General features: G+C 36.8%; 1 protein-coding gene and 1 long non-coding RNA gene across 2 annotated transcripts in view; one reads left to right on the top strand and one right to left on the bottom strand.

Moving 5' to 3' along the window:
- Positions 1-12,315, bottom strand: part of LOC124408240 (neprilysin-1) — a 47,047-nt gene extending 34,732 nt beyond the window's left edge. The window contains exons 1-2 of the mRNA XM_046885015.1: positions 11,750-12,315; positions 7,512-7,737 (exon numbers count right to left, since the gene is read on the bottom strand). Of these exons, the coding sequence (XP_046740971.1) occupies positions 7,512-7,737; positions 11,750-11,953 (430 nt within the window). The 5' untranslated portion in view covers positions 11,954-12,315. The remainder of the gene's footprint in view (positions 1-7,511; positions 7,738-11,749) is intronic.
- Positions 12,316-12,559: 244 nt separating this feature from the next.
- LOC124408250 lies at positions 12,560-23,857 on the top strand. The gene is made up of 3 exons (XR_006929405.1): positions 12,560-12,572; positions 15,514-15,519; positions 23,720-23,857. It is a non-coding gene; the product is annotated as an uncharacterized LOC124408250 (long non-coding RNA).
- Positions 23,858-25,536: the final 1,679 nt, after the last annotated feature.

A 25,536-nucleotide genomic window follows, 5' to 3' on the forward strand; every position in this document is an offset into this window, starting at 1 on the left:
GGATACCAGCGTCGTAAGCGTTACACTGACGATTGAAAGAGTGTAAAAACTGTGTTAAAATGTATTACAAAATTTCAATTTCAAATTAATCTCTTTGATTCAGGAACAAAAAAAAATGTTTTCCTCGTCAGCGTTGAAGCTAATTAATTACATTACTAGAGTAATTAATGATTATATATAAAAATTATAATTACATTGAAATTAATTAATAATTACAACAGAATATTGTAATCATAATCGAAATAATTAGTAAATACAAATTAAAATTGTAATTCCACTCCAAACTATGAATTACTTGTTAATTATTAATTTTTTCGAGTATAATTACAATTTTCCTTTCTAATTATTAATTATGACGAATATAATTACAATTACTTAAATTATTATAAATAACAATTTTTTCGAGTATGATTATAATTTTCCTTTTGTAATTATTTTTAGGCTAATTAAATATTTTCTTCATGCAATTAGTAATAGAAAATGGATAATTAACCATTTTTGCAACGCTGATCCTCGTCTTCTTAAACTGTAAATTTTCTTTCTTCCGATAGTCGAGTTTTTACTTCATTATTTTGTAAAAATTTGTAAACAGGATTTAGAATTTGTATTCATTTTACGTCTGTTTATTACTCATGAAACTAATTATTTAGGCTCGAAATTTTACTGCTGTTGAAAAGTTTCTTTCAAAACTTCTGAAAAAAAAGTTAAGATAAATGAGAAAACGTTGAATTTCATAACAGAATTTGCAAAGTTTTGAGCAACAGAAAAATATTCAGAATAAGAAGAGAAAAACTAATATTCGATAATTTAAAACTCAATTCGTTGACAACTGACGTATGATTGAAATACTTGAATTAAAAATATTTTGAACTTCAAGATGATTTAAAAAAAATTTATGTATGAATATCGGTATAAAATGCAGTCAATCTGCATCCACTTATCCCAGGGACACGTAGCTTATTGAGACTGGTAACAGAGACGGAAAATTTTTTCTAGTTATATGGAAGCCGGAGAATCGAAACCCGATATCCGAGGCTTCAGCTCGCCAAAAATTCAAATCACCATAAATCCTGACCAATACATACATGAATCATGTATATTCCAAAAGGCGCAATGTTTTCCCCCTTTAAAACGCATAAAATATACACATATATATGGAGCATTCTAAATGAAATCTAGGAGTTATTTTCGTCAGGTCTTTTTCTTCTTGTTTTTTTTTTTTTTTTTTTGTTTTGTTATCTCCCCTGTGAGGACTATTAGGAATTGAAAAAAAAAGAATCATGTCAGATCTGACTTATTTACGACCAAGAATCTGTGGAACAAAAATTGCAGAATTTAAAAAATGGCGCTTTTTCTGTTACCTCTTTTTTACTCAAAACCGATCGTCGCGCTACCTGAAGAAGTAGCGAAAGATTCTGAAAAAAAATTAAGCTTTTTTTCGAAGCGGAATCAATGCGAAAGAGAAAAAAAAAAATTTATGCAAGTATCTGATGACCCGAAGGAAATGATTCCTTGTTTTCACTTGGAATGCCCCATATAATATACTGCAGGTAGGTACATACACAGCTAAATGACTGAAGCACGTGAGGTAAATTAAAACATTGATGTAGCTGATCCATCAGGGATTATTTTTTGCTCCATGGGTTTTTTTTCCCATCATCAATTAGTTCTCTTTCCTTTCTTTTTTTTTTTTTTTTTGATTCTTTCTCAATTTACACGAAAATCAAGACGGAGCGTTAAATTATTTTCTGAGCGCAGCGGCGCGTCGTGTGTTGAAAATTCTCGACACTGTGTAAAATTGTGACAAATTCTTTAACGACGAATCAACAGAATTCAAGAATTCAACTCAAACAGTTATATCTGACAAGAAAATTACCAAAAGTTGATTATAATAAAAATCTAACGACAATTTTGGAAAATGAGGACAATTTTGCAAATTAGCCCCGCGGACAGAGAAAGAGAAAAAAACAAAAAACAAAAAAAAAAAAAAACGAAATGAATGTTACGAATAAAAAAAAGCAACAACACACGCGAATCAACGCGAGATGAGAGGAAATTTCTGATCGCGCACGTTTTTTCTCGAGTTATATATTTTATCACGTACGCAATTTTCTCTGATTGGAGATTGTAAATTATACATATATAGAAGGAAGAGCTGTTATAAGAATGTAACGGAAAATGAACCATGTACGTATGTTTCTGTGTGTTTGTATGTAATACACGTGTCACGTCTTATACATGTATGTATTAGACATCCATGTGTATGTATATCTCGGCGAGGTTTTGCGTAAAGGGAAATTACAGGCAGCCACTCTGTGATTTCAAATTAACCCCCCGTGTAGGCATTACGTATATGTATATATAATACATATCTACTGTGTCTCCCTTTCCTTCTGCATCTCTCGGTGAATATTTTCTCTTTCTACGTAGCCCGGAGCTCGTACCAAAATTACAAAGTAAAACCTTATTTCAGCAGCAGCAGGAGCAGTAGCAGCAGCAGCAGCCGCTATTATTATAATAATTTTGTACAAAATCACCGTCCATTTACCCACCCCTACGAAACACTTCTTTTATCTTAATAATTCTCTGAAAATTTTACTGCAGTGACGTCATTATAGAAATACGTTTGATATTAATATTTCAATAAATAAATTCTATTCAAAAGTCACTGAATATCGTTCGGTTTTGCGAATTGGATAAAAGAGAAGAGAAAATTGGGTGAAGAAACTTTTGATTATTTTCCTTTTCTTTTTCGTCTTTTCTTTCTTATTGTCGAAAATTTTGGACCGTAAAAAAAGACATCGGCGTGTCAGGTATTGCACAATGGGTGGCGTGATAAAATATAGAGGGCATTCACTCGGTCCTAGATCACCTGGCCACTCGTGCCGATAATCGTATAGATCGTTGCTATTTATAGAAGGTCAATTATGTATATACATATGTATATATATATATATAGGTGTATGTCGTGCGACGCCTTCGACTTCGCGAACCAAGAGAAAATAGAAAGTAGCTTTATCCGTACGTTAGGTGTATATCAGGCTGGTCCTTATTCAGGGCAAGAACGAATTTTTCCCACCCCCTCCCCCTCCCAAGTCAATTTCAAATAATTGAAAAACAATTGCCTAATTTTATTGAGATTTGTACCTCAATTTTAAGGTTAGAGTCCGCTTTGTGATCGAATTTTATTATGAAAATGACGTGGGAAAAGTAGTTTTTCTTTATCTTTTTTTTTTCTCGGTGTGTATTTTATTGTAAGAGTAATAATGTTTGGAAAAAAATCTGTAAGTGGGAGGTTTTAGTGAATATTAGTGTTACTATCTGAAAAGAAAATATCTAGACATCATCGTACCAGGCAATCTAAACGAATTGCGGATCGACTGAATGAAGAAAAAAAAACAAAAAAACGTCATATCACAAGGGATTCGTTTTTCTCATGTTATTTCCATAAGATGATAATACAGAGAGGTGAAATTTTCCGGGAATGTTTTTTTTTTTTTTTCTTTTTTATTAAATTGAAAACGTTTCAGCCTCTTGGAGTACAAAAATTCAAAAACGACGAAAGTAGAAGAAGTACGATAAATATTAATTTTGAAACTTTGTTCATCAATTATTTAACATTTGAAGTTTGTTGTTAATTGTTATTTTCGAATGAAAGTGATTTAAATCCGAGATTGAAGTTTGTTTAATTGTCATTCTCAATAAATGTTTGAAAAAATAGGTAACTTTTCTTAAAATTCAAAATATCGTTCTACTTTCAACAAAAACAAACCTTGTCTACTAAAACTATCGTTTCATTTATTATCTAGATATAAAAAAAAATAAAAATTTCACGTCTAGAACCCAGACTCAAAATTCGTGTCGACCGGTGTTATACATGTGTTACACGCAGGCAAATCTTTCTGTCGTGTCCCCATAGCGTCTGTTTGGGTAAATGACACAGCTACTGTCCGGCTTATTGTTATCGACTCGATATACGCTTATATGCCGATCGATGTGAAACTGCACGCCGTCGCGGCGCCTGCCGTCGAAACTGGCTCGACTCGACTCGACCCGGCCCGAATTTATATTTGGCCGACCAACGCAGGTCGCTTCCTCGACATACTAACGTAGACATGCGTACCTAACGTGCAGTTATAACCTCTACACGCCGGAGTGAATCCCCGGTTCTTAAGGCGCTTATAAAGTCGCGTTGCACACCTCGAAAACGCGGCGAGCCAAAACTCCTGCACCGCTCAAGCGATCAGGATGAAACTTGGGCAATTGATGCCTTGATTTGGCAAAAAGTAGAACGACGTTTTACTTTTTGAAAATTTTGAAAAAAATTTTACTGATCGGTTATGACTAAGCGAAATTGGGAAAATTTTCACTGTTGCACCAAAAGGATTAAACTATCCGGTATGATGCCACTCGGCGTTGATGAAACACACACTTTGAGCCCAGTCTCATAAGATTTGATGGGAAAATGACGAAATGGCAGCTGATCCGGTTTTCGATTACGAAGAACACCGACATCTTATTTTGGTGAAATTTTTTACCGACATTACACGCATGCTGGTCACGGGCGTGTAACGTCGGTAGAAAATTACCGACATGCGTGTAATGTCGGTAAAAAATTTCACCAAAATGGAACGACGGTGTTCTTTGTAATCGTAAAACCAGATCAGCTGCCATTTCGTCATTTTACCATCAAATCTTATGGGACTGGGCTCAAAGTGTGTGATTCATCAGCACCGAGTGGCATCATACCGGATAGTTTAATCCCTTTGGTGCAACTGTGAAAATTTTCCCAATTTCATTTAGTGATAACCGGTCTGTAGAATTTTTTCAAAATTTTCAAAAATTAAAAAGTCGCTCTACTTTTTGCCAAATTGAGGCATCAATCGCCCAAGTTTCATCCTGATCGCTTGAACGGTGTAGGAGTTTTAGTTCGCTACGTTTTCGAGGTGTACAACGCGACTTTATAAACACCGCCATCTTTTCGATTTTTATGTCGCGATTGAATATTTTTCTACGCCTACAAATTCGTATGATTTTAGATCTGTGGCTCGAAGAAGACAAAACGGTTGCAATATTGAAGAGTTGAAGTATCGAACTTTTTAATTCAGAGACAATCAAATTCTTGAATTGTTTTTGCATACCGTATACGCAATTTCTATATTCATCATACTCACATGATTTCCACATTTTCTACCAACCTACACTCCGAATCTTTCATACGTCGTGTGAATAAAAAATCTACACAGCGGTCGAAATTCTATTGGCAAATTTTTGTAAAAAGCAGAAAATGATTGTTTTAAAATTCATTGAAATTTTAGTCCACATCTACATGCATAAGTAAAACAGTTACTATAGGAATGAAAAATTTCACCTTCCGTAAGTAAGATAATTATAACAGCACTGAGTGCCAAGTTGCTTCGGATATTTGACTTCCACTTTGAATTCACGGTGAATTTGAATTCGAATAATAAAATCCGAGAGTGAACTAGGTATCTGGAATAATAATATAGTAGCCCTTAGAGACGAGCCGGCGTTAAGTGGTCTGGAATGAATTTAATCGTCGATGGTGAAACGGATCGATCGCTGATTAAGGCGAACTTGACCCATTTGAAAAGCGCACAAGTTATACGTATCCATGGTATACATGTATGTAAGGTGAATTAATCGAATTGTCATAGATCCGCAGACGAAGCTGTGAAGAACTTGACGTAACGCAGTGTAAACTCGTTTTCCCTTCTTCTTACGTAAAAACGTTTACATACAAGGCTTCTGCATAAATGCACGCTGCTTCCATCCTACAACAGCAGTTTTTTGTATCCAAACAATTACGCGGCCGTTCAAATGTACCAACAAATGCAATAAAAAAAATGGACTCACTTTTTTCTCTCTCTCTATCTTTCTCTTTTTTATTTACAGTACTTTTTTGTTAACGTTTTACCGTATATCTTACTCGTCTATTTATTTCTCTTCTTTTATTTTTCTTTTACTTTATTTACGCGTCGATTCCTGCTTATTTATAACTTTATATTAATTTCTATTTGTTTTTCATCATTTCTGCATTCTATGTTCGTTTACTTTTATCTATCTTTTACTTGTTCTTTCTTCTCTTAATTTCTTAGTTTAGTATTAATTTTAATTTTGTACTTCCGCGATATTTATATTACAATTTAATCATCTGTTATACCCTTTGTTTATGTAATCTTCATATTCCCGACTTTTCCGAGTCGGAAAAAACGCTTCTCTCCCTCAGTTTTCCGCCGATATTTAGCAACGTTGATATTCGACTCGACGTGAAAAATAAGCCAGCTCTACGAGCTGCTTTAGTGGGGAAAAACAGTGGCGCCTAGTCGCGTAGAAGTACCAGCCTGACTTTTCCCCCCTCATCGTCCAATGATTTTTGTCATTCTGCCAGCCAACCAGCAACCCCTGTTTCGAATAAATCCCCACCATTTCTCCCCCTTACGTCTTGGAATTATTACTCTATCCAAACATAACCGAGCAACGAATCTCTCACATACATACACATGTGCGCAACATCCGTATACAGTGTATGTAACACATCTATATATACCGGGTGTCCCAAATCCCAACATGTATATTCGATATTCGATAATTATAAAAACGGACTTCCGGTTTAAAAAACGCATATCTAGTCAGCACGTGCACCGGAGGTCGTCAGTATCAATTTTTGGGGTTTACAATTTTTCGAAAAAATCAATTTTCCAGATTTTAGAAGGGGTGGACCGGTGGTCTGGGACACCCGGTATATATAATATCGTCACATAGGTATTCTCATCCACTCGAAGCCGGAAAAGATCACGCGAAATGCAAGCTGACGTCTACATATGTATATATTTACATACAATCTATGGGTGTGTGTGTGTGTGCGTGTGTGTATATACGTAACGGAAAAACATCCGCTCGCCAAACTTTTTCCTATACATATATCCTATCCTGTACCATCCTATTCTATTATTCAATTTCTACGATGCATGCACTGCGGGTGTAACGTTTTTTTAATGCACCCTGCAGACCACCGCAGTGTCTATAATAAATTAACACACCGCAGGTATTTGAAAATCGTTCAAAAGAGATGTAAAAAAAAATTTTCGAAGCGTACTTTTCTAAAATTTAGTCTGTTGTTTCACTGTTTAACATTTTTTTTTTTTTTTTTTTGCTATTTTCTTCTTCGATTCTCTAGAAATTTTGAGGGAAGTCGTAAAATTTCGTGCAAAAAATTGATTTTCGAATCAAATTGCAACTACGCAATAGTTGATCATAAAAACTGGTACATATTTTCGTTGAGAATGTGTATTTTTGTCGGTAAAAAAAAATCTACAAGCTGCTACGTCAATTTTTAAAGAAAATTAACAATTTTGTAAAAAAAAAAAAAAACACCCAATATTGAAATTTCTGCAAAAATTCCTATTAGTAGTAAAAATCGGTACAGGTCTTGAAAAATTTGACGAAAAGCATGGATTCTGGAATAAAATTTGTTCGATGATACTGACCTTTAATTTGGTTGTCGACGTGGGACTGGAGGGTGTTGAAGCTGGCCATGGTCTGGCCGTTGTCCCGATTATTCCGGCTAAACCCACCGCATGCAAACTGGTAAAAATCACGACAGGGATCGACGCCCCTCTTGACGGATGCCAGCATGCGTTTAGAGGCCTCCTCGCAGGCGCTCGACTCGCAGACACCCTCCTGACCTTCCCGATCCCTCAAGCAAACCTCGTCCTGACGTGAAATTTCGAAAAAGTATATATCAGGGTATGCGAAACGAGCATAGAAGTAAGTACTAAGGTTACATGTATGACGGTTCTAGATTTAATCACGATTTTCGCCACCAGAGGGCGTGAAAAAAAAGTTTTCCACAATAAACGAAAAAAAGTTTGCGGAAAATGGGGAAAAAAGTTTTCCACAAACGAAAAAACGTTTGCAGAAAATGGGGAAAAAAGTTTTCCGGGAACGAAAAACAGGTTTTAGAAAGTGTAGAAAAACGTTTTCCAAGAATGATGCGAAAAAATAAAAAAAATGAAAAAATGAAAAAAGTTTTCCAGAAACGGAAGAGAGTTTTCCAGAAAAGAAAGAAAGTTGACCGAAAATGATAAAACACGTTTTCCAAAAATACAATTTCCATTTGATTAACGCGTAAAAAACAGTATTCGGAAAACTTTTTTTCATTTTTGTAAAACTTTTTGTCACACCATCTGACGGTGAAAATTGGAACTGAATGCCGAACTGTCATATAGGTATATATACATATATATATATATACATATATATGTAAATATGAGTGAAATTTTTGATATAATGAAGAAAATTCAATTGGAATGAAGAGAAACATAAATGTAATAAATAAATAAAAACAAAACGGGTCGGTAGAAACGCACAGAGAAAAGCACAAATGAAATTTATCAACTCTCATTTTCCCGGCGACAGCAGCTCCCTTTGTTCATCTTCGCTTTCCCTCTCTCTCTCTCTCTCTCGCTCTCTCGACAACAACAACCACAACAATTCGAGCGTCATCTCGCTGTTACAGGAGAGATCGATCACTCCATAAAAGCTCTCCGTATAGCCGCCTACGCAAGCTTTAGATAAAGGTAGACGATACATATGTACCATGTATATATATATATAAGTATAAATATATATATAAGTATATACATAAAAGCATATATGCGAGCTGTTTATGAGGACTTTTTCGAGGTGGGTGGCGGGTGGAAATATTAGAATGAAATAGTGCGTTTAGCTTATGGTGTAAACGGTTTGTTACGTGGTGGTGTATAGGAATTTCCGACGGAAAAATAGAGAGTAACGTAATACCGGAGAGAAATGTGTATTTTTCATTTTTGTTTTCCACGTTATTCACGTGTACGTCTAACGTCTGGAAGGTTTCACTTGGTGAAGAGATTTTTCGTTACACCTTAAAGGTACCTTACGCATACGCGAAAAGCTTCGAGCCATGCTTTTTTCGTGCTTTATTTTTTTTTTTTATTGCGTTGCATTTTGGAAGGAAAATTGAAAAAGATGTCATCGAAAATATTTTTTTGCTCATATTCGCTCGTTATTTTTTACCCACGTCGCAACATCCCCGTTGATGAATGGAAAGCTTCGACACGCGGAACCCTGACCTAAAGGAAAGTTGACATTTGCCTCGAAACCTTAGCTAAGAATAGGGCTTCAACCCCCTCGCAGACCTCGCGTCTAGGTGGATAAAAATAAAGAAGAAGAGTGCAGGAAAAAAAAAAGAAACGGCGAGAAGAGTAGCAAACAAGGGTGAAAGAGGGGAGAATGAAAAAGAGAGAGAGAGAAAAAAAATTCGCGATACGCCGCTTGCGGTGAACGCGAAAAAGTAACGTACAAAAGCTTTTTTTTTTCGTTTTGGTTTCGTTTTTTTTTTTTTTACTAACGGTTGAAATTTTCACTTTTCATCACTTTTTTTGCAGCTTCCCGTTTCCCTTTCTTGTTATACTTTTATTTCTATCGTTATTCTTCCAAGTCCTGCAAATCCTGCGTATTATTTTATAACGTAAAGTCTAAATGTCATTTTGCAATATCGATGGGGCCTCGTGTTGTTTACTGTTAATCAATGTTGAAATATTATTTTCAACTTTACTGACCGACCGGATTAAAGTTTTATCGAAATTATAGTTTTAATACTGAGAGAAGGGGGGTGTAGATAATTATCGAGAGCTTTCCAAAGTTTACAAATTCAATCTCGTTATAAAATCAAGTTTGCAGAGATAAAAAAAAAAAAAGATTCGACGACGAAAAATCAGAAGAATAATTTTACATATTCTTGATCAAGATATCCGAGTAAGAAGAAAAATAGAGAGAAAGGTAAAAATAACTCTCGCCGCATTGGCAAAGCCGTTGCCAATTCGTGTTTTTTTTTTTACTTTCTTTCTTTTTTTTTTTTTTATTATTATCTGGCCCAAATTTTTTTCTCCTCCGCAGTTCTTTCGGGAGAAATCAAATTGGCGATCGTAAGAACGAGAAGAAGAAAATAAGAATAAGAGAAAGCCGATGAAACAAGGGTGACATAATAAAATTGGCAAGGAGTGGGAATACGGGGGTGGATAACGTGTAGAATTCGAGTGGAATTTATCCATCTCAGGATCACATCAGGTGTTTAAAGGACCCTCGGAAGTTTCGTTTTCAAGGGTTTTGGTTTATGTTCGAAAGCCGGGAAATTTTCGCGCGCCAGTCGGATGGCGCGAAAATAGGGGAGGAGATGTTTCGTTAGCCGAAATCGCTAGAAGTAATTTCCTCGGGCAAGTTTTCAACGTAACACCGATCGTATAACACGTAGATATAGATATGCATTGATGTGGATTCCGTGTACAATAAACGGCGAGGAAATGACCAGCCGGTCTGTGCGGCTGTTCGGATCTGCATTTACGGCTTGTTCACCTTGGTTTATATCGCCCCTTTTGCCGGATGAATGCGCGTTAGATCCACCCTTAATACCCGGCGTCAAATAATTCGATTCGACAACTTTTCCGAGTAGGTATATATATAGTTACGATTATGTTCATCCGCGCGGATATCAAACGCTGATCCCATAATCGTCTTCACTCCTTTCCGCCCGATGAATAAAATATTTTTCAATCATCCCTCTCGGCGTGGTTTGTTCAAAACGTTTTGTTACAGGGGTTGAAAGGGGGGAAACAGAGAGAGAATAAGAGGGAGGATGGAATGAGTAGAAAAGTAGTGCAGGTGGAAGAAAAAAATTGCATTTTACTTTGTCGAATATATTCAGATTTGCTGAGGGGTTAGAATGTAGAAGGGTCGCGATATCAAATTTTCGAAAATATGAAAATTAACTTGTCAAAAGTTCAAATATCTGTGAAATAAACAGTCAAAATGTAGCAAAGTACCAAAAAAAAAAACTTTCACTGTTATAATGATAATTCGATATCGCAACCCTTCCGCTTTATAATCTTTCTACACTTCACCCCTATCTTCAACAATGTTAGACGTATTGTTAAAAAAACTTTTACTTGAATATAAAAACATTTTTTCCTGAGTATATTGATTTTCAAAATCTAAAAAATCGCCAACAATTAATTGCCAGCAATGTCGGGTGTCGATAAATTTATACCAGCACCAAAGAGGGAGGAAAAAACAGAGAGAAAGGGAAACCGGAGCAAAGTGTAAAACTTAAAAAAAGAATGTAACTATGGTTATTGACTGACATTTTTTTTTCTTTTCTAATTACTCAATATGCTCAATAGAATGTATTTCAATTTCTGAACTGCCAAGGGAACCAAAAAAAAAAAACGAAATTGACTCGAGGGACAAAGTGAAGCACGTTCCGAGAATTAAAAGAAAACACAAAATGCTTCATTCAACTTTTGACAGGGTTTTGACTTGTTCCGGTCTTCGTTAAGACTCCATTAAGTAACGAACAAACAAAACAAGTTGCAAAATATACTCCATAACATTTCCAAGGTTCTTAAAACGCAGTTTTTCCATAAAATCTATTTCGTCCTATTCAGTAATTCAAGTCTTTTATGTCATTTATATACTTTATAACCCCCACATTTGATCAACTTATCATAATATCGAAGATGTCATTCAACTTTTGAATACCGATGAAAAGAGAAAAAAAAACAACCTCCAATTTGAATTACTTTTTGTTTTTAGTTTTTTTTTTTTTTATCCACGACGACAACGTCAAATCCCTCCCTCCCCTCAACCAGGCATGAAAAAAAAAAGAATTCAAAAATCATCCCTTCCTCACCTGGGGGCTGCATTCCCTGGGTTGTTCCGCCTCGGGCAAAGTGGTGATGAGGAACAGCACGGGGCTGGTGACGAGCAGGCTTGTGACGAGTAGCATGGCGAGGGTGAGCAGGGCCTTATGGACGGCCTTGCTGCGGCGCAGCCAGTAGCAGGGAACGCAGCAGACCCACGTGCCAGGCTGAGCGGGCCGCTCGACGTGGACCATCGCCTCTTCGGGTCCGGGCCCGTCGTCGCCCCCCACCACCGGGGGCCCGGTGAGGGCCTGATGGGCCTGGGCATGAGGCCCCGCCGCGGCGCCGGGAGCGCACAACGTCCGGGGACTCAGCGGCAGTCTGACGCTCGCCTCCCCCCTACGGCCCCTTCCACCCCCACCACGGGCAGCTGCACGGCCGCCCGTGTACCCCCTGTTCAACGTACACAGAGCCACATTTGCGGGGGCTGACCAAACTGGCGCCAAACTTTCGTTCTTTTCAATCCACCTGCGCCCTCCGCCAACCCCGGACACTGGATTTTACACACGCCACCCCCGCCGCCCCCTTGCCACAAGTGCACATACACACGATCGGTTGAATCTCGGTGGAGAAAATACGGGGGCGAATCGACAAAAAAATAAATAAGTAAATTGAATATTGCAAGGAAAGTTTGAAAAATTTACCGAACAAAGGGGTTGAAAATTATTAACCTGTCTGTGATAATACGAATGAATTATACATAAAAAAAAAAGGAATAGTATAAGGGAACGGGAAAGGTTTCACCCCCTCCCCTACTTTGTTTTTTTTTTGTTTTCTTCTTTTTTGTTACTAATTCTCGGTTATCTTTTGATTGTCATTTGTAGCTGATTATAGTCACTGTAATATTCCTTCAGCAGTTTTTATTATTCGATATTGTGTGATATACGAGGTTTTGCTACGGATCTAAAAATACGGATCTCTGAAACTACCATCCTCTATTTACTAATTGTTTTTCCATCTTTGGAGAGTTTACCCGGAGGTTCGGGTGAGCCCGTATCGCGGAGGAAAGGACACGCGGACTGAGGGACCGTTCCTTGGAGCGCGGCGTCGCGACGCCCGCGAACTCGAGCCACCCCTCAACCCCCACAACCCCCTCGGCTGGCGACGCAGCCGCTTTCGATGGTGCGGGAGAACCGAGAGCGGGAGAGCGATCCGCTGCGTTCGGGGCGCAGGTTTTCCTCTCCTCCTCCTCCTCCTCCTCCTTCTCCACCCCCTCAACCCCTGACGATGAGACGCCCGCCGAGCCTTCCCTGCTCTCCAGGCTGCCGCCTAGACCTGGCTAGACTTTGCCGCGGGGACCGGAACGATTCGGTCTGCTACTCGTCCTCGGCTCTGAAAGCTCTCGCTGTCCGCTTCCAGTTAACCGTAAACAAACGGTAATTAAGCTGTTTATAATCACTCCCTCGCCTTATATAACAGATGGCTCACTGCCACCTGCCCTGGAGGATTAATCCATTATGCAGCCTGCTAGCTTTTGATGTCGGCTCGATTTTTACTCTGGGAAATTACTTTTCTTCTTTTTTTCTTCACTCTATTTCTCTCGTTTGAAAAAAAAAAAAAAATAATTACATAATAGAAGTTGGAGCAGATTTTTTTCAAAATCCAATTACAGTGTAAGTCACTGTAAGTCACTTCAGATTTTTTAAACTACCGGATACATTTTCTTGTGAATGACAGTTCCGGTGAGTTCCGAAGCTGAGTAGATCCACCAAACACCTTTTCTGGAATTCACTAAGCTTGCTGAAATTATCCAAAATCTTTTATCGATCGAAATTAATAAACAGAAGACAAAAACAGCAGGAATTATGCAAAATTATCAAATTTGAGAAAATTATACATGGTGTAAAAAATTGTTCGTTTTTTGAATTGCGAAGTCCATGTCCGGACAATGCCAAAAAGCTCGGCATAAAAACATGTTCATCAAGAAGTTGTCAGTTGATGAAACCCAATCATCGATTATGGAGCAAAGTCAATTGATCGAGTTCGAAAATGACGAGTCAATGATCGATTGCAAAAGCGATCGACACAAACGTGGACACAAGTTAACGAGGCTGATTTTACTACCAGTAAAACGCACTCTCACGATCGTCAAAGTGATCGTTGATAGCGATCATGCCCGATTTCCCTATCAGAATGTTCTTCTTCCCGTTCCTCTTCGTGATCCTCTCGTCCCTCTCGATGACCCAGCTTCCGGACACTGACCACACGAGAACCTTGCAGGCGAATCACCGAAACAGGGTTGACAGGCAACGAACCGCTTTACAACCACTTCGACGAACGTGCAGAGTGCGTTTTAGACCGGTGATAAAAAGACCGTAAACTGGTTAACAATATCAAAGCATCATTGTTGAATTCTGCTCGAAGTTGCCTCTGCAGGTATTGAAGGCAGCCTTTATCCTCATTCTTCCTGCCCGGATGACGTCAGAAACGAGAATCAGTCGATGGGTCGTATCTTGGATATCGGTAATGGTCTCCCTGACATTACTGTTACTTAAAAGAATCACATCGATTGATATTGTATTGCATAATCGTTCGTGGGAGTAAAAAATGAAAATTGATTGCGAGAAAAAGTAATCGATCTAATCGAAAATCGATTATTCTTCATGATTCTTAGACTGGGGTTTGTGTAAAGAAATAGGCATCTTAAAACACCTCAAATTGCTTGGGAATGAGTATGTAAACACAAAGCATTTAACCAAAGTTGTTTGGAATCTTAGTGTATGTACATATATAAATATAGATACATAACAAATTTATTTTCAGAGTTATTGTGATAGTCGTAAGACTGCAGTAGTTTACTTACTTTTATCGTTCAAAGTTTCTCTTTACCCTCTTGTTTCTTTCCTCACCTTTTTCTTTCCTTTTACTCGACGTCCGTTCTTCTAATCGATATATACGAGCTCGTTATACAGTTTTCGTCTTTGTAACGAGTTGTTGAGCCCTCGAAATATCCCCTGCAAGGAGAGAGAGAGAGAGAGAGGAGAGAAAGTGAGAGAGAGAGAAAGATAGTGAGCCAAGAAGAAAGAACGTTAATTAAAATTGCGAGAAGAAAACGGGACCTGGCTCTTGTATTCCTTCACGCCAAACTTTTAATCTGCCACGAGGAGTTATTTATAGAGTATAAGCATTAACCAGAGTTATACAGCGTCGAGTCACGCTTTTATCACACCCCTTATTTTTTTATTTTTTTCTATCCCCGCACAATTTTATACGTAATGCTCTATTCGCGTTGCCCTGTTTACATCGCTGCACGTTACGTAAAACACACAAATCGCAGTTCAAAAGGGAACCAAATCATAACGCACGATTCTTGAATTTACAATATAAGGGGTGAGTGAAAAGAAGGTATTTTTTTTTTTCATCCATACGAGAGTTTGCTTTCTTTTTTCCGTCGATAGTAGGCGTATAAGGCCGTTTTTGCGTACAGATCCCGATACCGACATCTTACCGATGTCTCTTAGCAGCTTCACAGCTCAGACACAAACCCTTTTTTTCGGAATGAGGATAATCAGAGGTGGTGTCGACCGGAGTGGGGATAACTCACACGTCTCATAAAAAGGTTTGTGCCTGAGCTGTGAAGCGGCTAAAAATGTCGGTAAAGAGTCGGTAACGGGATCTGTACGCGAAAACGGCCTCATACATTTGTTGGGATAGATTACTATCACATAATCCCGTAAATCGAAACGTAAACACAGACGTTCTCTCGATGTTTACTTTATAATATGACGATAAAACAGGATCGCTGATAAACGAGAAAAAGGTGATAACAAAAGATAATATTCGGTTTGCAAAGCGTGTCACGCGTGTAATAAATATAATGCTAATAAAACATGTATAGAAATAAAAGATAAAAAGATAAATGTATGTTTGCGCAATTTATCCTGGAGGTGCAGCAACGTGTCACACATCGCGGATTGTAGGACAATATCGAAAGGGGTTGGGGGTGGGGGTGGAACGGTGAGCGGTGTCTGGTCACGTAACCCTGTCCACCACTGAACGCCGTATTCGTGTTACATTCGAGGCTGATTGAGTGTGACGTCGGTGCCTGGAAAGGCTTCAAACAAATGTCGCCTCTGATCGTGCGGATCGTTGTCCCAAGTAGTAAAACAAGGCGACGCGAGGGGGAGGTTTTAAGCCTTAAATAACTTAGCAAAGTAGGGGGTGGAGTAGGTCGAGGGTAGGTATTACAGTTGCCGGTTGCAGAAGGTGGATGTGTGAAAGTACGTCCATGTCTACCTACGTGCATACGTCACTGGTGAACGCGTGCAGGCGACCGTGTCGCGGCTCAAGTAAATTAATCGTTATCACCCGCTTTGGTAAACCCAGATTCGACCCACCGCTCAAGGGTCGCACCTATTACGCCCTTGCATTATTAGCAGGGGGTTGGGGTGGAAAAATGCAAAAGCCCAAAAGGTCGCCGGGACGAGATCCCGAAAGTCAAATTACGAAAGACAGTCAAAAGCGTAGGAAGACCATAAATACGAACAGGTTACATTTATGGAAAAATGAAAATTAAAAACGCAATAATGTACGTAATCGAATTTTTACCGAAAATTTTTTTTTCAGAACGAGCAAGATTGCTTGTCAAATTTCAGATTCGTGCCTTTTTCCAAAATTTACGAATCCTAATTTATCAATAAAAGAAACACGCAGATATAATAAAAATAACTGTATTATACACAAAAATTTTGTCGTCGCAAAACGATCAACCTTTTTTCAATTGCGAGACCCTGTTTCATATCACGAGGTGTGTAATAATTAAAGTATACATATAAGTGCGTGAATTTCGGGTTTAAAATAATCTCCCCAATCGCCTGAGAAGTAAGAAATAAGAGTATGATATACATACGAGCATGCATACACCGTTACAATTTCAAAGTGGGTGAAAGAAAAAAAATTAAAAAAAAAGGAAAAAAATGAAGAAAAAAAAAAGGGAAACCGGAAAGACCGATATATAATATATATCTACGAAGATAAAGTTAGCCCTCGTCAAAAAATCACCCAATTCCCGGCGTCCCGTGGGCAGTTTAGAATTACCCTCGGTCAGATATCGTTATCGGTAACACGAACCCCTTGCGAGTCCTATATCGCGGGCCAAAGCTACACCCCCACCCCCTTCCATATTGGGATAACGAGAACCCCGAGCCGCAGCTGGCGCGTCGCGACAAGTACATGATGGGGGAGGGGGGGAGGGAGGGGGGGGGGATTAGAACCCCTCTGAATACCGGATTTCGGGTTGACCCCGCGAATTGAAACAAGTTACGAAGGGTGTGTGAGGGGTGTAAACGGATTACGGGGATAGTGGATACCTGCAATGTACATGGATGATGATCCGGAAACATGAAGCTGAATATCGGATGATTTATCTATAATTTAATATAATATAGTTTATCTATTTATCTATAACACCGGATGAATTACTCTGCGATAATAATATTATATATATCGTTCATTTTTTTTTCTTGTTCGTAAATTTTTATCGATAGTGATTGTTGGTGAGAAAATTTTGTCACGATTATAGTGATTATTTGTACGATGTTGTTATTATGATCGGTAATTTGTTGTCGACTTCGATGTTCACGTATTTGTCTCCAGATATCGAAGTTCACGTGTTTTAAACGAAAAAGGGGTCAACCGCCCTGTTCTATACACAATTCTGAACGAAAAGACTGTAACAAATTTTCATTTGATGCAAAAATAAAGAAATGGGACGAAAACTACGAAATCGCAATAGTAAATTCGTAGTTTATGTGCAATTTTTTTATTTCTGTATCAAATAAAAATTTATTACAGTCTTTTTGGCCAGAATTGTGTACAGAATGGAGCTGTTAAATTCTTTTTGCGTTTAAAACATGTGGACTTTGATATCTGAAGGTGTGTACGACGACGTCAAGATCGACCAGGGCACCCCCTTAATCAGAGAAAAAGCTCAGCTCGGAGCTTTTCCGAGGCTGCTGCGTTGCATATGGTTGCGAATAATCGGCTCTGCTGCAGGGTGACCGTGACAACGATTTACCATATTAGTATCTCAGACACCATTGACGAGGCTTAGACACGCGATGACGTAAGGTCACTCGATAGGCAATAATCTGGTTAGATACTCGGACTAAGGAAGTTGTACGACGAAGCTCGCGCGATTTTTTTCCGACCAACCGTTACTGTTACGCTAAAAAGACTGGATGAATGTGTAAAAGAAAAAGTAAACAAATTCGAATAAGTTAAGGAAAAATAGGTTTTTGTTTTTGTTTTTGTTTTTTTTTTCAAAAATCAATGCAATCAATACGAAGAAAACTTTTTGTTCAATGATAACAATGCAAAAAACATACCTGAATGAGAACTGCGTAGATCGTTGATTCTGATCGGTGTCCTCGAACGAAATGATGAGTGAAAGAAGTTTTCCTCTTCCGAAGAACGAGAGGAGAAGGAAAAAATCGGAGAACGTTAGGTTAATTAGTTTTCCCCGTTCGATTTTTAATTCTTTAATTTTTAAACTTCTTTTCTTAAATTCGACATTTTTTTTTTTTTTTTCTCTCTTAATCGTAAAACTTTTTCAAAGCTTTCGGAACGACGCGGGGTTCGAATTTCGGAAAGAAAAGCCATCAATCACCGGTGGAAATTAAAGATTCCATGGAGGCCGGTCCTTTTCCGCAGAACCTGTGTGTTTGTATGCGTGCAAAAGAGCGGATTGTTCCGAGGGGATGGAAAAGAATTTATCGGTTTGCCCGGGAACGGTCGTCGAGAAAAGGACGCGCGGCGTGTCGAGCGTCTGCAGCAAAAGCTGGCTAATTAACAAAGTTATCAAAGGTTCTTCCCCCTGCCTCCTTTACCCCCCCCCCCCCCCCTTTCAGCCCGTCTGCTCGAGGGAAAACTATAATAATGACCAACCACCCTCGACGTGTACAGCCCAACCCCTCACTCCGGGGTTGAAACCCTTCGAATCCTAGTGCTCGAGCCCCGAACTCACCGCGAAATCCATTCTCTGACTCCTTCAGGACTTTTGACAGCCTTGCTATATATATACCTACATTGCAAAGCGATCATTGCGATGTTATTGTTAGTAAAGGCGCTAATTAGTCACGATTAATCCCCCCCCGCCGCCCTCACTTATCGCTCCGTATCGGCAATTCACTCTCGACGGTTAATTTCGAAAGGAAAGTCGAGTTAAAAGAAAATAAAAGGAATAGAAATTTTTTTTTCACCATAATAAGCGCGCGCGCGATAATTTAGTGATGAAGATCGTTCAACGAGTCGATGAACTGTGGATTAGGAACGCAGAAACTGAACGGCTTGGATTCAAAATTCAACCGAAAGATGACGCGACGACTGTTTCGTATCAACGCTGAAATCGTACTAACAATCAGACGACGATCAAAGCTAGCTACGATAAGTCAGTGTTTACAACACGCGGACAGCCGACGTCGCTCGAATTTGCGAAAACAAAACAACGTACGACTCTCGGTTCTGTGAAATCGGTGTTTTGATAGCAATTTTCACACGCCATTTGTAAACAAACGCGGCGGCGATACTCACCCGATGCAGCAAATCTTTCTGCAGCCAAATCTGTGATTATGAATAGATTTTTTCTGGCATGCAAACACGCTGATCTGTATACACGGCTACTTCGACAACGTCGAATCCCCCCCCCCCCCCCCCATTCGACTCGCGGACGCCATCTTGTCGACAGTCGATGCTTGCTTCCCCCTCCGTCGAATACTCTGGAAATTCGTTCGGCACGATTCGAGTCACGTGACGCGTTCGAACGCTGTTTTTATCGCAGTTTCTCTAGCAGTTGAGTGTACAGTGCAGTGTTATTGTGAACTGCAGTGATTTGCCTTGTTCTTTGCGAATCTCGGCCAACTTCACGCCAGTGATCTGCACTCTTGTCATCGACGATCTTCTGCGGTTTTTGGTGAGTTATTTTGGCGAAAATTTGTACCTAATTGTGATGGTCGGAGTTTCCACAAATTCGAATGTATGTTTTAAGAATTATGTAGGGATTTTGGTGAGGTTTAAGTTGGTAACGTTATCGAAACGAAACATTGGGAAAATTGATCACTATTTTCTTATTTTTACAATGATTTTTAAGTAGCTAAGACTGCTAAATATGAGTATGTGTACTGAATATCGAACAGTAATATTCTAAAATCGTGAAGCAACAGTTTTTGTTCTCGGCACGAATAGTTACGGTAACGTTACTAACTTCAACATGATAATCGAAGAAGATCGAAGTCGCAGTTCAAGTGAAACTGTCACTTAACGAACTGTTCAATCGTCTACATATACTAAAGTAAAACATATCTAAAAATAAAATATTTATTATGTAAAACGGTGAGATTTTGTTACGTTAATTGCAACGTTGCTGACTTCAGTTAGTTCAAATCGAGCGAGAAGCAGGTTTTTACAGCCACCGTTAATCCGGCCCGAGTGCGTGGAAAAATCGAGCTGAATGAAATGAACAAGATGTCCAGAGTTTGAGCCGAGTAGTTGTGTAAGTGGATTTTCCTAGAGTAAACTCCTGGTGTTTTTGCTGGGTGATGAATCTCGATTATCCCGTCCGCGCTTATCTTCTCCCTTTTTTGTTGTCTGGCGACGATTTCGCGATCTCTGGCATAGTGTAGGTGAATTTTGAAGCAGAGCGAACAGAGAAGAAAGATAGAATTAAGGCGATAAAAAATAAGCAGAGACAGTTAGAAGGCTGTCGACCTTGTTCGGATCGAACTCCACATCCTTGACCTCGCTAATTGCGTTCCTTTTTAACGCGATGTGACATTCCTACCTTTACCGACCGAGCGAACTCATCCGCTTACTTCCTACATTGAGTAAACAAAGGAATTTCGCCGGTGCATAGCTCTTTTGAGACTTATGAGTTCGCTCGGTCGGTAAGGTAGGACGACGATTCGTTTCTCGTCGAATGTGTTTCGCTTCGCATGCAGCGATAGAAGCCGAGCATCTGCAGTAATTTTATTAATTTCTCCGGTTATTATACGTTAACAATCGAGTCTTCCGTCCATGTTTATACACTGCACACTCACCCTCAACTCGCCGAACTTTCCAACGGCTAATTAATTTTTCCCCCCTCCGAACTCGAGCTTTGGACCCGGGTTCAAACTGCTCGATTTTAAGCTCGAATTGACTTTCAATTAGTTGAACAATTAACTCGGCTCGAATTCTTAGCTCTTCTGGAACTGCTGGTAGAACGAAACTCGAGCTTTAAAATTTTCCGCAATCGGATTTCGGCGAATTTGCGAATCAAAATTCTTCATCGCTGTAGTATCGGTATAAGCGAGCTTAATTCTATTGATCCAAGTCGGCTTATGGATACACATCGCATTTTAAGATGCTCTACGTAGCATGAGGAAATTGCATTTCCGGTGATTTGCGGCGTGTTTGCGAGTTGCCAGTTTCGCCAAGCCGCTAGTCGAGCGGAAGCAATCCAAACTTTGCTAAACCTTGAAGCTGTTTGTTGACTCCGAGTAACCGAATTCGCTTCGATTTGCCTCCTTGTCAACAAAATTTTATTCGTGTTACCCAAAACTTCGGAACTTGCGGCATAAAATTATGTCCGTCTTGAAGGGTTATCTAAATTAAAATACAATACAAAATTCGCAAAATTGCGGTGAAAGTTTAACGAGTCGCGATCTCTACTGATTGTGTTTTTAGATTTTCTTTTTTTTTTTTTTCTCTTGTTTTTCTTCAAACTTATTACACCACGAACGCGGAATAATTTAAAAATAATTTCAATTCAAAATACAATTTCTTCTTTTCTCTATCACATGTTATACATAAATTTTCTCTTGTTATACACTTTTGTTGATTTATCCATGACAAACTTTGCCTCTAAATTATACAGTAATAATGATAATTTTATCGTTTATCGTCACGTACCCATTATTCATATTTCCCTACAGCCTATTATTATACTCACACGATATTAAGTATATATATATATGGGGCATTCCAAGTGAAATCGAGGAGTCGTTTATCTCAGGTCGTCAGATCCTTGCATAACTTTTTTTTCACATGGGTTCCACTTGAAAAAAGCCTCATTTTTTTTAGAATCTTTTCGCTACTCTTTCAGGCGGCGCGACGATCGTTTTTGTGTAAAAAAAAAAGGGTTAACAGAAAAAACACCTTTTTTAAAATTCCGCAATTTTTTGCACAGATTCTGGGTCGTAAATAAATAAGATTTATCGTGATTAGAAAGTGGGATGATACTGCTTCACTTTTTTTTTAAACATTGTTTTTACTTTTCAGTTTCTGAAAAAACTAATTCCATACAAGAAGTAAAAAAACCCCCGAGGGAAATCACTCCTCGATTTCACTTGGAATTGCCCGTATATATATATACGTTATCGAGCGAACACGCGGATGTAAAGTGATAAATTATAGTCTGATAATGTTTATAACAGGATGAGAATAAATTCTCATTTATTAATTACTGGCTCGATATTTTCTTCTTCTTCTTTTTCTTTTATTAATTTTCTTATTTTATGAATTTTTTGAAACGGTGACAATTTTTGCATTCAGAGGGCTAACAAATGAACAAAACGTTTTTAAAAACAGTGGTTAACGCACGTGACTACAGTATTACGTAATTTACCTACCTGTCGAAATCTTGAGTTGAAATACAAAATAGCAACAACAACAAATTTACGCAATATTTCATAGCAAGGAAAATCTCGAAAATCGTTAATTATAAAAATTTTCGAACGATAACTGTGGTAAAAAATGTCGAATCTGTTTTTCGTTAGAATCGTCTAATTTTTTTTTTTTTTATCTTTTTGTTAAATCATCGATGGGGTTTTGGTATGAAATTTGTTTCTTCAATTTCTTTAGTATCGTAAATAAATAAATCTTTTTACTATATATATGCGATTCGATATTTTGAAGGGCCTTGACAAAACGAAACTCTTTCTTCTTTTTAGCCCGTATTTTGCTGTCACAACTTTCTATTAGATTAATATACTGTTTTATAACATTCATTTTGCAATATAGATGCACAAATCATATGAATCAACTTAATAATACGTATGATTTTAAATATCTAGCGTATATAATAAATACAATATGTGATACACAATAAATAAATAAATCTTTTCATTTTCTGCGTTTAACAATCAATATCTTTTCATTCATTGCAAAAAGTAGAGATAATTTATCATGCTTTTTATTTTTTTCATATACTGTATTTTTTCTTCGTTTTGCATTAATTTTATACACACACACACATATATAAATATATATATAAAATTAGGGGTTTTTTTTGTTAATCACCGCGAAAGTATCGATCAAGATGACGAAAGGAAAACACAGGAAAAGTTCTTAATTTCCTTTTGGAATTTTATTACTCAACAACGGATTGGTGTATCGTGAAGAACAATAGATATTTTTGTAGGAAATTGAACGATCGAGAAAATGGGTCTCTTGCGAATTTTTCGTAAATCTACTCGTTCAAAAGTTATTTAAGGTTGAAAAAAATTAGTTATGTCAAATCTTACGATTTTTTTTTTTCATTTCCACTGTAAAATAATGATTGAAAAATGAAGAAAATATAATATTTCTTCAAGTTTATGTTATCTTCTTTACTGAAACATCGAAATTTTCCTCAAATTCCCGATTACTTAACAAGAAATAAGTTTTCAACGTAAACTATTGTACAAAATTTATATTCTTATCAACTTTTGAACAAGTAGATTTACGAAAAAATCACACGAGACCTTTTTTACAGATCGTTCAATTTCATACAAAAATATGTATTGCTTTTTACGATCCGCCAATCCGTTGTTGAAAAATATAATTCCAAAATAAAAAAAAAGAAATTTTCCAATAATATTAATATCTCAAACTTTTACAGAATTTTTTTTTCCCTTATCTTGAACAATATTTTCATGTTGACTAACGAAAAAGAAATATATGTATACATATATATATATGTATATGTGTATATATGTATGCTGAAGAAACCGAAAAGAGTTCATAACGAGTTTGCCACAAGCTATTACAACTCGCCTACAATAATTAATTTATAAGCTCCGCGAGTGAATCGTTTATTCAACCTTATTATGTAATTACTGATATTATTATTATTATTGTAATTATTAAATATTCTTTCTTTTTTTTTCTTCCTCTCATGTTTTGTTTTTCAATCAAAGAGGTGTGTGCATGGGTATGAAAAAAAACGATACGGGCCAAAAATAAAGATTTTATTCAAACATCACGTAAGTTATATATACGCATATGCATGTATATATATAATATGTATAGGTATATAGTATTATATGTCGTGTACAGAATAAGGTTGATTAAATTCATTTCCAACTATAATATATTATATATTATTTATATAATTTATATAATCATACAGTTGTAATATAATATGTTAATTCGAATTGTTGTTTATTCATTTTTTTTTTTTGTTTTTTTTTCTCTCTTTGGTTGTTCTTTTGGTGGATGTTTTCTCTCTCTCTTTCTTCCTCTTTATCTTATTCTTTCTCAACTACACCTTTAGAGTATCTACGTAAATTTTTGTTAATTATATATTCTCTGTCTCGTTTTTTTTTTCCTTTTTGTTCTTTGTTTTTTTACCATACTTTTGTCGTCATTTTAATCCGCGTATCATTCGAGAAGACGGTGAAAGAAAAATGAACGAAATTTGTTGCCTGTACTCTGTAAGTTTTCTCAATCTCTTCTAGTTTTTTTTTTTTTTTTTTTTTCTCTTCGACAGGTATAATATGTATTCTAATATACAAAACTGCACCATCCATCAATCAACGATATAATCAAACCGTTTTCAACCTTTTAACAAATCATTTATATATTTATATACATACATATATATATATATATATATATATATATATATATATATATATATATATATGTATATAGATATAATCAGTATATTTTCTTGATATAATCGCAATAATTATTCAATACAGAATCTAGGACGTGTAAAATGGGGAACGGAAAAAAATAAATAAAAATTAACTAACAATCGTAAGAGTATAATTATTGGATACATTATATATATATATATATATAATTGAACTCTATTGTACATAATATAAAACGAGTCAAGATATACATATATGTATATATAAATATGTATTTAATGAAAACTGCAGAATGTGTACATCAATTTAGGAATTTTAAATTCTCTTCAATCTTTTTTTTTTTTTTTGTTTTTCATTTTTTGTTTTTTTTTTTTTTTCGTCGTCTTTCATCATTGGACCATCTTAAAGAACTTTGATATATATATATATATATATATATATATATATATATTTTTTTTATGTTTATTTTTTTGCTCATTCAATCATACATGAATGAACTTTTAAACTTCATTTTCGTACGTACGAATAAATAATTCGTTTGTCAATATGTGGTTCAGGGACTTTTTGTATTTTTATTCCGTAATCTTTGTTTAAATTTTTTATTCTGTTCACCGAGGTGTTGTTTTCTTATTATACACATATTATACTTTTTTTCGAATTATTTCTTGTCCGTATTTCTATGCCTCGAATCATCATTTCCTGTTACAATTTCTCTATACTTCAAAGTAATGTTTTTGTTTTTGTTGTTGTTTTTTCAATTCAATTTCGTGTCGCTGTTATCGTACGTTTTACAGAAACATCATTGTCGGAATGAATATAAGGGGAGAAGACATAATTTTTTTTTTTTAACCAACATGATAATGATAAAATATATATATATATATATATATACGTATATAATATTATAATAATAACGATATAATAATAATAATAATAATAATAAT

This window comes from Diprion similis, chromosome 7 (assembly GCF_021155765.1).
Source record: "Diprion similis isolate iyDipSimi1 chromosome 7, iyDipSimi1.1, whole genome shotgun sequence".
NCBI lineage: Eukaryota > Metazoa > Arthropoda > Insecta > Hymenoptera > Diprionidae > Diprion > Diprion similis.